This window comes from Rutidosis leptorrhynchoides, unplaced genomic scaffold, assembly GCF_046630445.1.
Source record: "Rutidosis leptorrhynchoides isolate AG116_Rl617_1_P2 unplaced genomic scaffold, CSIRO_AGI_Rlap_v1 contig403, whole genome shotgun sequence".
NCBI classification, from domain to species: Eukaryota; Viridiplantae; Streptophyta; class Magnoliopsida; order Asterales; family Asteraceae; genus Rutidosis; species Rutidosis leptorrhynchoides.
Window position 1 is genome coordinate 38,641 of NW_027266636.1, and position 12,910 is coordinate 51,550.

A 12,910-nucleotide genomic window follows, 5' to 3' on the forward strand; every position below is an offset into this window, starting at 1 on the left:
TTTTGTGCCTTTTGGCGACATACTTAGCCGCAGTATTGAGAAATGTTATATGATTGGTGAGGATTATAGCTATTTACGTTTTTTGTCATTTCCTTTTTTTAGTACAAATAATGAATTAGCAAGCCGAACCTCGACACAACCGATTAACGTTGCTGCCTGGACGTCATGGAAACAGGATTTGCAAAGGGAAGGCTGGCATCCTCCCCATACCCCAAGCCCAGAGCCTTGGTGCACGCACTGGGGTTTACTGTTTTTGTATAATGGTTAAGCTGAAAATTTGTGTTTTTCATTTATAGATGTGATGGGAGAGTTGCTAGGAAGAGGGGAAATCATACCAACACAGTCAAATGGGAGAGACTCCAAAAGAATGCGCATCGACTTGCAGGATTCCAGGTTTATGCATTTTTAAACTAACTTAATTAGGTTCAGATTTGAGTCCTGTCTGGAGAAGAACGGACTTGCTTCATCTTACATTGATCTTTTGTTGTTTCAGTTAAGAGGGAGTAGTTTAATACTTTGTTTCGTGATTGTTTATGCAGAGGAACTAAGATTAAGTGCACTTTGTGGGATACTTTCTGTGATCAGCTCAACTCATACATTGAGAATCATCAAAGTAACGAGCCTATAATTCTGATTCTTCTATTAGCAAGGATTAACGAGTACAAAGGCAAGAGATCTTTTCCGACATATTTGCTGATTATGTTTAATCTGATTTCATATTTTATGATCTGTAAGTTTTGTTTTTTATTCCTATCTATAAGTTTCATCAGTATTAACAACTCCTTCTATAGTTCCACCTTGTTAATTAATCCTGAGATTCCAGAAGTTGCCAATTTCAGACAGAGGTATTCATGACTATTTTTATTGGATGGATCAGTTGTTGTATAATTTCTGTGTGATTGATTATTCCCTTTACGATTTTTTGCAGTCTCGATAAGAATCCAAGTTGTTCTTCAAAGAGTTTTAAAGTTGAACATTCGCTGATAAAAACAACCTCTTCTTCTGTAGAGATCGATATACCGACTGATTTACTCATCACCGGAGAATTCAACAATCCTATTGCCGACATTGTTGATAGTACTTATCCAAATTTGTCTCAACGAATATTGGATGAGAACTACATTTCAGAAAGAGCAATACTCACTCCTACACAAGTACTTTCTTCTCAACCTGACGTCGTCGAACGGATAAATGATTATATTCTTTCGAAACTTCCAGGCGAAGCAACAACTTATTTGAGCTTGGATAGAACAGATCAAGGAAATCAAGATGATTTGTTTCCTATGGAGTTTCTCAACACTCTAAAATTTCCTGACTTGCCAAATAACAAATTGACATTTAAAGTCGGTGTTCCAGTTATGCTACTGTGTGATTTAGACATTTCCAGAGGTCTTTGTAAAGGTACAAGATTGATCATTACGAAATTGGGAAAACTTGTTATTGAAGCTAAAGGAGTTTCAGGAAGGAATCTTGGGGAGAAAGTTCTCATCCCTAGGATCGATTTTACCCCTGCCGATTCAAAATCATATCCGTTCAAATTGAAGAGGAGGCAGTTTCCTTTGGTCGTCGCTTATGCGATGGATATAAACAAGATTGATCATGGAGGAGAAAGGTTCAGGAATGTTGGTTTGTATATTCCTCGGCCGGGTTTGAGTCATGGACAGTTACACATGGCGGTTTCGAGAGTTGAGAGCAGGAAAGGGTTGACGATTTTGAATCTTGATCAAGATGGGAATCCTTGCTCCAAGATCAAGACCAACAATGCTGAATTCATACAAATACTTCAAAATATCGTATGAATTTATGAAGTTGTTTTCACTTGTATGATCCTATTTGGCTCCGTGGATTTTGAACAAGTATTTCATGGAGCAAATCCATCGTTGTAACATTTGGATTTTGAAATGATCACCTAATTAATCACTGCTCGATCAAACCTTTGAACAAGTTCTTAGATTTTTTTGAGAAAATTCAGGGTCTTGCACGATTAAACATATAGTAGTATTACATATAGTCAACTAGTAAAACTATAAGAAAAATGATTTAAATGCTTATAAAAATATATGCATAGATTTGGTGATAGCTACATTATTAAAACTTTCATTAGAATCCCAATATGCTCTACTAGTAATTTGATATCTTTACTTGATATCTCATCTATGGACAAACGAAAATAAAATATCATTTTATAAATCATTTTATAATTTCGTGGAGAATGCAGAAATTGGAGACGTAGACAGTTGGCTATCCACCACTCCGTCAACTTTGACCCGACGACCGCTGCTACTAGTACTTTGACTTTGCAATCTCCAATACCATCGTGCAACAAAAGAAATTAGAGATATAAGTGTATTAATTAATTTAATAGTGTAGAGGGTAAAAACTAAAGCGATATGAGGGTAAAAACTAAAGCGCACCTTTTAAATTTAATTAAGTAGTTTTAAGCATCATTTTTCTGATATATTTTTGCATCACATACCCATATCGTTATTATTTGTCATAACATTATTACTTTTTAGTCTATGATACCCCATCGTTATAATTTAAATCTGCACGAAAAAATCAATTGATATGAACATATAAGACACACATAGATTTCTACAGTTCCACTTCTACATCTAAAGTTCATATTTTGATTTTTGGATGTTGCAACATCAAAGACTAAACAAACAAAATTAATTATTTTTCTAGACATACATATGAAATTTGTATAAGATAAGAATATATATTATAGAATAATACAAATTAAAACAAAAAAGAGATAGTAGAATATGGGGGAAGACTTACGTACGCTACGTACGCTTCTCTGCTAAAAACAGTTGTATTGTCGGTCAAACGTACAACCGTTTAAAGCAGAGAAACGTACGTAGCGTACGTAAAGAAGCGTACCTAAATTTATTCCTAGAATATGACGTAAATTCTATTTCAATTCTTAACCGACTCTATTAAAGAAAAAATATGGAATCAAAACAAAATGTTAGATATAGATCTTTGTAAAAAATTTAAATATTCATAACACATCTGTTTTAATCTAAGTATATGATTTGATGTTTTGGTCTTCCATCTTTATTATTTTTGGATGTATATTATTTGTTTTCATTTTTTCTGTAATATTTTTTTATGTTCAAATTTAAGTGTCGAATTCTCAACTAGCTTTTTTATCGTTTACACCAATAAAACCATCATACACAAATAATAATTAATTTTAAATATCTTAATTCTTACTAAAAGATATTATATATATTTTTTTCTATATTCTTATGTATAACAATTTACTTCCCTAAACTAATTATTGATTATTTAGTCCAAGGTTATATGTTGTTCGGTCGTCCTTCAATGAAATCATAGACCGAACATAACAAAAATTAATTGTGATAAGTAAATTCATTATAAATAAGAATATGAACGGAAGAAAATGTATATTTTTAGTTAATAAAGACGATTATATTTAGAGAAAATTAATACTCACATTTGATGGTTTTGTTTGATGTGTAGACGATAAAGGATTTAAGAGCACGTCTTCGGTGCTTTGGCTTCGCTCATTAATGAAAAGTATAAAAAAATTTAGAAACAAATAGTGTACATTTTAGAGAGAGGTAGTGAGGAAGGACTACAAGCGAGTAGCGACGAATATAGGTCTAAAAATTTTTTAAATTTAAAATTGTTATTAAGTTGGGACAATCAAAATGGAAGGAACAAAATTATGATAGGCCGCATATCATATTTGCATTAAGAACATTTTTATAAAAAGATAATCTTGTATTTTTAAATTTAGGTTATAAAAAATGAGAGAAAATAGATCGAATTTTCAATTCATGAAATCTTCCTTAAGTTAGAGATTGGCTTATCACTGTGTTTCTCATCCCTTGGTACACATCTCCTCTCTCTGCCAATCTCCTAATTCAAATTAAATTTTAAGTCTGATGTAGTTGATTGATTCCCAGTAAACTGTAGCTAATAATTTCGGTTTATTTTCTAGCCATTTCATGCATCGTCACGGACTTCATCTTCTACGAACGACGACGACTTAGTTTTCACTCGGTATAGCGTTTTACAGTCAGAATCTTTTCGAAAAAGATATTTTCAGCGCTATAGGATGGATTCCGGCTGCGAAAATGATTAACGCCATCGAAGAAGTTACAAGAACGCTAGGTAGGACACAGCCTTTAATCGCTCTTTGTAGAGCCAGGATAAGAAAAAGGCTAATGCAGGGTACCCTGCTAGAATTGGGGTTAGGAATTCGCTTATGATTTTTGGGTGGAGTCAATTTCATAGGAATTGTATTTTTACTTCGTCGGTTCCTGAATCTAAAGGAAAATCGCTCGAAGAATGTCGAATCAAAACGATGATCAGAAATGCAAGATCAGACCTGGGAAGAGAAAAAAAAGTTTCGACTTTCTCGACAACTCTAAGAACTAAATTTTGCATAATGATATTTTGGCTCATTTGTTAAAAAACAGTGTATCCACACTAAATAATTAATAGATCCAAACAACAAACTAAATAATTAAAATGTGAAATAGAGCAAAAATTACAGTCAAAGCTCAAGTAATAAAAACAAATGGCTCCAATAATTGATAAAAAAATTAATCAAACTACTGTACCTCTTGCAGAAAGCGAAAGAGTGTGCTTCCATCTCCAAGTATCACTCAACCATGCCAATAAAAATAAAAGAAACGTAATTACTTATCATATAACAAAAAAAATGGAAAATACATAACACGGAGGAGAAAGTTCCGGAAGGAATCTTAGGGGAGAAAGTTCTCATTCTTAGGATCGATTTACCCCTGTCGATTCAAAATCATATCCGTTCAAATTGAAGAGGAGACAATTTCCTTTGTCGACCGGATTTGAGTCATGGACAGTTACACGTGGCCATTTCGAGTGTTGGAAGCAGGAAAGCGTTGAAAATTCTGAACCTTGATGAAGATGGGAAACCTTGCTCCAAGATCAAGACCGACAAGGCCAAATTCATGCAACTCCTTCAAAATATTTTCTTTTCAAAAATAATTTTCGTTGAGCTAACGCTTGATTGACTCTTTTCTTTTCCAAAAAATTATCGGTTATCTAATGCTCGGTTGTTTAGGTCTGCTGTATGTGGTAGTGGCGATTATTTGCGGTTTTGTTTATGGCATATTTCTCTTCTCAATTTTGGTAAAATGCTATTTTCGTGAAATGCTCAAGTTTATTGTGGGTTCTTTTTCCCGCTATATGAGGTGTCTCTAGCTTTCTAGTTTTCATAGAACTCGATGGTAGATAAGCCACTATCTGGAATCGAAAGGTGTCAGAATTAGAATCAAATTGAAACAAAAAATTTTATAATTTTACTAGTCAGTGGACCCGTCCGTTGGACGGAAAGTCCGTATTTTTAAAAATTAAAAAATATATTATATAAAAAATTATATAATAATAATTTATATTAAAAATTATTAAATCTATCATTTTTTTTTTAACTTTACATCAATTATAATTATTTTGATTTGATTTCAAAATATACAATCCTATTAAATTTAAAATTTATTTTTTTCAAAAATAATAAACATAATGAAAGGTAAGAGTTATGTATCAAGATTTCATAATAAAATTTATAATTTCATCTAATCAATTTAGTTATTCCTATTGTTTGAAAAATAATATGTGTCCGTTTTAATTAAGAATGAAAAAATATATAACGGGCTTTTATGAGGAATAATAATTTAAACAAAAATAATATATATTATAATTTTATTAGGAATGATGTTTTTTTCATAATATGCCCGTTTGAATAGAAAAATGATAGATGTACTCGTTTTAATTAGGAATAGGAAAAAATAATATGAATTTTATTAGAAATATTTTTTAAAATAATAGATGAAATTGATTAGGAATAAAATTATTATATTAAGAAAAAAATAATTGGTAGAATTTTATTAGGAATCATTACGTTTTTATTGTATTTTGATTTCCTAATTAGAAAAGGAAAAAATGATAATATGATTGATTTAAAATTATAACTTGATTTCTAATTAAACTCAAAGTTCTTAAATACATGTTCCCCGTCTATTGGATGGAAAGTCTGTACCTTTAAAAATAAATAATTGAAATATATATTACAAAAAATTAAAAAAATAATATATATTTTAATTTGATTAGGAATAATTTTTTTTAGCAATATGTCCGTTTGAATAGGTAAAAAAGAAAATGTGTCCGTTTTAATTAGGAATAAAAAAAAGTAATATTATGAATTTTAATTAGAAAAAATTGTTAAATAAAAAAATTAGGAAAAAGATATGGTGTATTATAATTTTATTAGAAATATATTTTTATTGTGTTTTGATTTCCTAATTAGAATAGGAAAAATCGTAGACTTACTATTGTAATTTGAAATCTAATTAAATTTAAAATTCTAAATGAGGAATATAGTTTAATAAAAAAATTAGAAAAATATTATATATTATTATTTGATTAGGAATAATTTTTCTAACAATATGCCCGTTGGATAGGAAAAAAAGATGTGCCTATTTTAATTAGAAATAGGAAAAAAGAATATAATGAATTTTATTAGGAAAAATTATTTAATAAAAAAATAGAAAAAATATAGTGTGTTATAATTTTATTAGGATTTTTTTAAAATAATGGATAGAAAATTGATTAGAAATAAAACTATTATATTAAGAAAAAGTAATTGATAGAATTTTATTAGAAATTATTATGTTTTTATTGTATTTTGATTTCCTAATTTTGAAAAGGAAAAAAAAATAATATCATTAACTTAAAATTGTAATTTGAACCTAATTAAACTCAAAGTTCTTATATATATGTGTCAAAAACTGTTCGTTAATAAAACGCCATGTGTCGAATGTTGATTTGACAATAAAATTTACAATTAAATTATAATTAGAATAAATTGAAAAAATCTCTCTTATATTGTCTATAAAATTTCGATTCTTATTTTTTAAAATTTATATAAAATCAAATTAAAACAGTCTAAAATCGAACCTAAACCATTCATTTTAAAAAATTTACGACTTTAGTTTGATTCTAAAATTTAAGAAAAATTTATGGTTTTAGATAAGTGGTGAAATTTAAGAATCGTTAACAATGAATTTTACGATAATCCTATCCTCAAAAAAAATTTTACGATAATCCTGGTCTTATAATTTTATTAAAAAAAATCTAAAACTCTAGGTGGCCCAGTTTTCTAGAGAAAAGACATACATGGGCCCAACTTTAAAATAAATAAATAAAAAAACGTCAAAAAATTAAATAAAAAAACTCAAAAGGAAATTTCTTCACCAAAGTTCACCACCACCGTGCCTCTGCCTCCAATTCTGTTAGAAGTTGTCGCAGTCGACCTTGAAGCCGTCGAGTTCAACCCAATATCGCGGTAGCCTGACCTCCATTTCTCCGCCGTCAATTCGCAGTTGTTTTCTGGTAAATCAACTATCTGGCGAAGATTATAACTAATTCTGCAAATTTACGAATTTTTTTATTGTTCTTTATCTCGAATTGGGAATTAGAAATCTGTTTTGAGGCATTTTTAATTTGGGATGATGGGTTCTCCGATTTAAAGTTGGAGTTTTTATGTATTTTTTTTGTTTTATGAATTTCCAGCTTGAGCAGTGAAAGGAAAAATGGTGTCTTCATCCGGATTGATTAATGAAAACCCCACTGTGTATGAAAAGAAAGAGAGGCGTACTCGAGCTGCTCCAAGCTCTTCTGCTGTTTTCGATGAATACGCCGTCGAATTAATTGATCAAGAAGAAATTTTTGATATCCTTTTTACCAGTCTCATTATATTTGGTTTTGTGTAAGGAAAAATTGAGGCTGCGTATAGCCGTATGCGTCAATGTTTCATTATATACCTGTTAGAACACGTGTTTTGGCCGTATGTATGTATATTGATAGGATTGAAACTTGTTGAGAAGAAAGTTAGGATAAATTAAATTGATTGTATGCCTAGTTTCATATTTAGGAATATTCTTCTAGTACAGAATTCGGTTATGTATCACAGAGATATAGTTTTCTTGCTTCCTTGACGTTTTCGCAAATCATATTAGAGATATAAAGGATCCTGAGCACCCTTACTCTTTGGAAGAGCTTAATGTTATAACAGAAGATGCTATTGAAGTGAATGACCGTGAAAACTACGTTAGGTACAAGTGACTTTTACTTTTTGTGCTGTACTTTATTGGTTTCTTGTTTCATGCATAGTCTAAAAAACGAGGTGAACTGATTTGATTTAGGGTCACCTTTACTCCAACAGTTGAACATTGTAGTATGGCAACCGTTATCGGCCTTTGCTTGCGGGTGAAACTTATGAGGAGCCTGCCTCCTCGATTCAAGGTATGCTTTTCTGGCGTGTAATTGCTTAAATGTAAATATATTTACAGTTACACTCGATAATCCAAAGAACCGTAAATTACTAGACTTGTGCAAGCTGAAATGAAGTCAGAGTTTTTCTCATGAAATGGCTACCCATACATAATCACCCCTTTTTCTTTTTGGTGTTATTTTGTTGATTTTTGATATATGATCCCTTTTTCTATGGCGTTAACATCTTTGTTATCCTGCATTATGTCATTCCTAACAGTACATGAATTTGTTCATTGTAAAATGGCCGACACATGTGAGTATAGTTGTTTCAATTGGGCTCAGATTTATCTCATACTGGTTATGAATGATAGATTCTGTCGAGTACTGTCTCAATAGTGAACTGATGTGATCAGTCATCTTGAATTGTGGCTAATACTGCTTCTTTTGTTACAAAGTAAAATTTTAACTCCTGTGTGAATACATTATAAAAATTGTGCGCTTTCATGGCATATTAAAAAGGTAGCAACTGGCAATGCTGAAAAACTCATATAAAGGATAGTTTTGTTGCCACGAAACCCATGTTACTCAACTTTACTTCCACTGAGATTTCTTACTTCATAAGCAATTGAAAGAGTTTTTATTTTAAATTTTTTTTAGGTGGATATTAAGAGTAGCTCCTGGAAGTCATGCAACTGAAGCAGCAGGTTATCTCTCTCTCTGACTCTCTTTTTCTATGCCTTCAATCCATTAGTATGCATAAATTTCCAAATATTTCTGCTTCGAGGTGTTATCATTGCAAGGATGTATGTGAAATTCTTTTTGCAACATTTATACCTTTTGCATATATGTATACTATGGTCTATCGAATTCGACTAATTGGTTATCACACTTATTGCCATTTCCAGCTGCTTTTCATTATTACTTCCATCATTCCCTTGTAAATAGCATTGTTTTTAATTCTTGTTTTTGCAGTTAACAAACAACTGAATGATAAGGAAAGGGTGGCAGCTGCCTTGGAGAATCCAAACCTTGTTGATATGGTTGATGAATGCCTCGCTCCATCTTATCAAGAATAAACTAGTCGCATATTATGTGGAGAGCAAGAAGCTGTTTATAAGTTACAGTTTTCTGTCTTAGCGTGCCGTTTTCATCTTGGGGTGAACTGTAATTTCATGCTACAACAGCAAGGAGCAAATTATACTTACAGTAACACTTTTTCAACTCTCCTTTCTATCAAGCTGTTTTAGGTCTTTTCTGGATTGTATTCTGGGTATAAGTTTTCGAAACGACCATTGTCGTCGTAAAATTACAGTTTTTCAAGATTCCTTATTTGTTTGCTTGCTGAATAATAATTCCAGATTTAGTGGTACTGCATTTTGATTTCAGTTCTGTAATTAGATTACAAATTGGTATGGAAAATGCTTCTACATGGGCTGTAGAGGATTTTACTATCAGTCTATCAGCTACACCCAATCGCTCTGAGCTAGAATTTGATCTGATTTTTGACCGAATCAATTGCACCTGAAAATTTGAATTGCGAAAACCGAATTAATTGGTCAAATCATTCGAACCGATCAAATCTATTGATGTTTTTGTTTTCTCAATTAAGTTGTTTTAAGAAAACTCGGTCAGAATTAACGTGCAACTGACAAACTGCATTACAAAATTTACAATATGTTAGAGCTCCTGAATTTTATTCTAACTACGCCATTGTTTTAAAGGGTTTGAAAATGCCAAAACTTGGGGGAACAATTCGTCTGGTTTCTTGAAACACTTCCAGCCGCTTCCCATGACAGACGACGTTGGTAGTTTGGTCTCTTTGTCTCAACTCAATCAGAGCTAAACCCCGATGCGTGTCAACCATATTCCTCTTACCATTTCCGCTGCTTGTCCCGGAAGAAACCTTTTTGCTACCGCTTATCCTCGGTAAAAGTACCCTGTGCTCTTCTTGCTCCTCGCGGCAAAGAGACCTCAATGATGCCGCATTTGCTGATGTGGCAAATGGATTCCTCCTGTTGTCTTGCTTGGTGCCGAAGAAACCTAATTTGACAGTGGCTGCTGATTATTTATATGTTAGTATGGCTACACCACTGCTTTAGAAACTAACTCAAAGGTAAATGCTTATACAATTGAAATTAGGACGATGAATTGCATCGTTTTCGGATATATAGTTTCTAGGAGATCGGAAAACAAAATAATGATTAATAACTACATAGTAAAAAAAAAAAAATTAAAAAATTCTTACTCTGATAAATCGTTAATTCGATCGGAGATTACAAAGTTAAAGGAAGAAGAAGCATTCCATTTGTTTCGATGTCTACCAATTATTTGGTATATTTGCATCGGGACAAAGGCAATACTAATCAATTTTTTGTTGAAAAATAAAATTCATTGAACACCTGGGATGCAAATGATGAAAATTAAATGAAATTGTGCATTTAAATTGTGGAGGTTCGCCTTTCTTCCCCCTTATCACACCATATTTATATTGGTATGATTTTATTAGGGTTTATTTCAATAAACTTTTTTTTTTTTAAATATTTGACAATTTTAGCCTACATATGATTCGATTCTTACATATTTGTCAAATTATTTACATTATTTATCTATAGAGGGCGAATAAAATTGAATAAAAATAGATATATACTATAAATATAGTTAGTTGATATTTTCACTTTTTAATCATTGCAAATTTGGTGTATTTAGATAATAATAATAATTAGATATATTAATTTTTTAATGAACTTAAAAATGAAAACGTCATCCATTTGTATACGAAGAGAGTATGAAACAATAAAAGACTTAAATATAAGTTTCATGACATCATCTTCTAGATATTTTTGTCCAAAATACGTATCTTTAGTCTAAGAAGACTCAATTCAATTGGTTTGTCAGGTTTGATTGTATAAAAAATAAATCAATCACTATTTAGCCAGTTTAAAATTTGAAACTCTTCTTTTAAATTAAATTAGAATTGAATAAACCGAATCAATTAAAGAATTGTAGAAAAATTCTAATTAAAAAGATTGAAGGAGAAGAAACGAAATAACAGAACTTGAGTAGTGTTCAACGGGAAATTTAATGTAAAAGGGATGCTATGACTAAAATAAAAATGGTCAACACTTCAGTTCTTGATTTATCCTCGTCATCAAATCAATGAGTAGCCTTTCCATTATTAATGTTGTTGCTTGTAATTGGCGGTGTACAAGCCCCCATATGACTCAGAACTCAGAATTTTGTTATAAACTACGTATTAGTCATCGCTATAAAGAGGAAAAAAAATCAAGTTGGCTAGATGCGATGATAAGCAAGTTAATTTTTCTTCAAAATATATCTCAAGATCGGAATTATAATTAAACGTACAGTACTATACGGAATAATTAAATAATCGTAATTCCTTTTTGAAGGGCTTTTCCTGATCGGACTATGACTAGGGTTTTAATGAAACAACCTATATATATACATTAATGCAACTCCTCACAATATTATCAAACGCACTAATTAAGTTTCTTCTTCTTCAATATTCGTTTCTTCAACAATTAATATCGTAGCAATTAATTAATGGCTCGCAACGACAATCGATCGTTGATGCAACAGCTTGTGGCCGAGAAGTTGTTATTACGAGAAGACCGTATAGTTCCTCGTAGCATTGATGCTGATGATTCTGATTCTGATATTGTTGACATGATCTAATCGGATAATGACATCAGTGATGACGATAAAGATAGAGAGTTAGCTCTTTTAGAAGCTGAGCTTGAGCAAATAAAGAAAAGAAAAACAACAAAAGAGGGATCAGGGAGAGTTGGAAGTGATCAAGAAATCTGATGATAAGATGATGTTAAGAGGAAATCCGACTCGTAATTGCAAAGTAAAAGGAAGGTGGGACGATGATTTGGTATTCAAAAACCAGGCTCGTAGTGATCAAACCAAGCTGGCTGCTAAACCTAGCTAGACCTATATTTTATCAATGACACCATTCGTAATGACTTTCACGAAAATTCCAAAACAAATACATGAATTAATTAGTTATATTTACTTATTAATTATAATACGTTGCTTAATTATATATGTTAAATTTAGTTTCAAATTTATTTATGTATGAATTTTTCTTTGAATAATTAGCTGCGTGATACTGTATATATATGTCCATAGTGCTTACTTTCATGTGACACTAATTTTTCTTATGTAATTCATGGGGATAGGCCAACTGTGGATGATTTTTTGTATGCCTCCAATCCATTTATATTGATTAAACATGTGCGTGCAATGATCTTACGTTGCTATCATCAATTAGTACGCATATATTTCCAGATATTACTGCTTCGAGGTGTTATCATTGCAAGGATGTATGTGAAAAACTTTTAGCAACATTTATACCTTTTGCATATATGTATACTATGGTCTATCGAATTCGACTAATTGGTTATCGCACTTGTCGCCATTTGCAGTTGTTTTTCACCATTATTTCCAGCATTCCCCTGTAAATAGCATTGTTTTAAATTCTTGTTTTTGCAGTTAACAAACAACTGAATGATAAGGAAAGGGTGGCAGCTGCCTTGGAGAATCCAAACCTTGTTGATATGGTTGATGAATGCCTCGCTCCATCTTATCAAGAATA

At 31.4% G+C, this 12,910-nt stretch overlaps 1 protein-coding gene across 1 annotated transcript; it reads left to right on the forward strand.

The window, feature by feature from the left end:
- Positions 1-4,112: 4,112 nt before the first annotated feature.
- LOC139883459 (protein AE7-like) lies at positions 4,113-9,368 on the forward strand. Its single transcript, XM_071867635.1, has 6 exons — positions 4,113-4,209; positions 7,600-7,711; positions 8,037-8,132; positions 8,223-8,335; positions 8,964-8,996; positions 9,265-9,368. Exons 1-6 carry the CDS (start codon positions 4,113-4,115, stop codon positions 9,366-9,368), a joined length of 555 nt encoding a protein of 184 aa, XP_071723736.1.
- The last annotated feature ends 3,542 nt before the right edge of the window (positions 9,369-12,910 follow it).

Excerpts from the sequence above, each read along its gene's own strand:
- LOC139883459 (XM_071867635.1), top strand. The coding sequence starts at position 4,113 with ATGATTAACGCCATCGAAGAAGTTACAAGAACGCTAGGTAGGACACAG. Across the intron at positions 4,210-7,599 it reads AAGAAAAAGGCTAATGCAGG|TGAAAGGAAAAATGGTGTCT; the intron begins GTACCCTGCTAG and ends CAGCTTGAGCAG. Across the intron at positions 8,997-9,264 it reads TCATGCAACTGAAGCAGCAG|TTAACAAACAACTGAATGAT; the intron begins GTTATCTCTCTC and ends TTGTTTTTGCAG.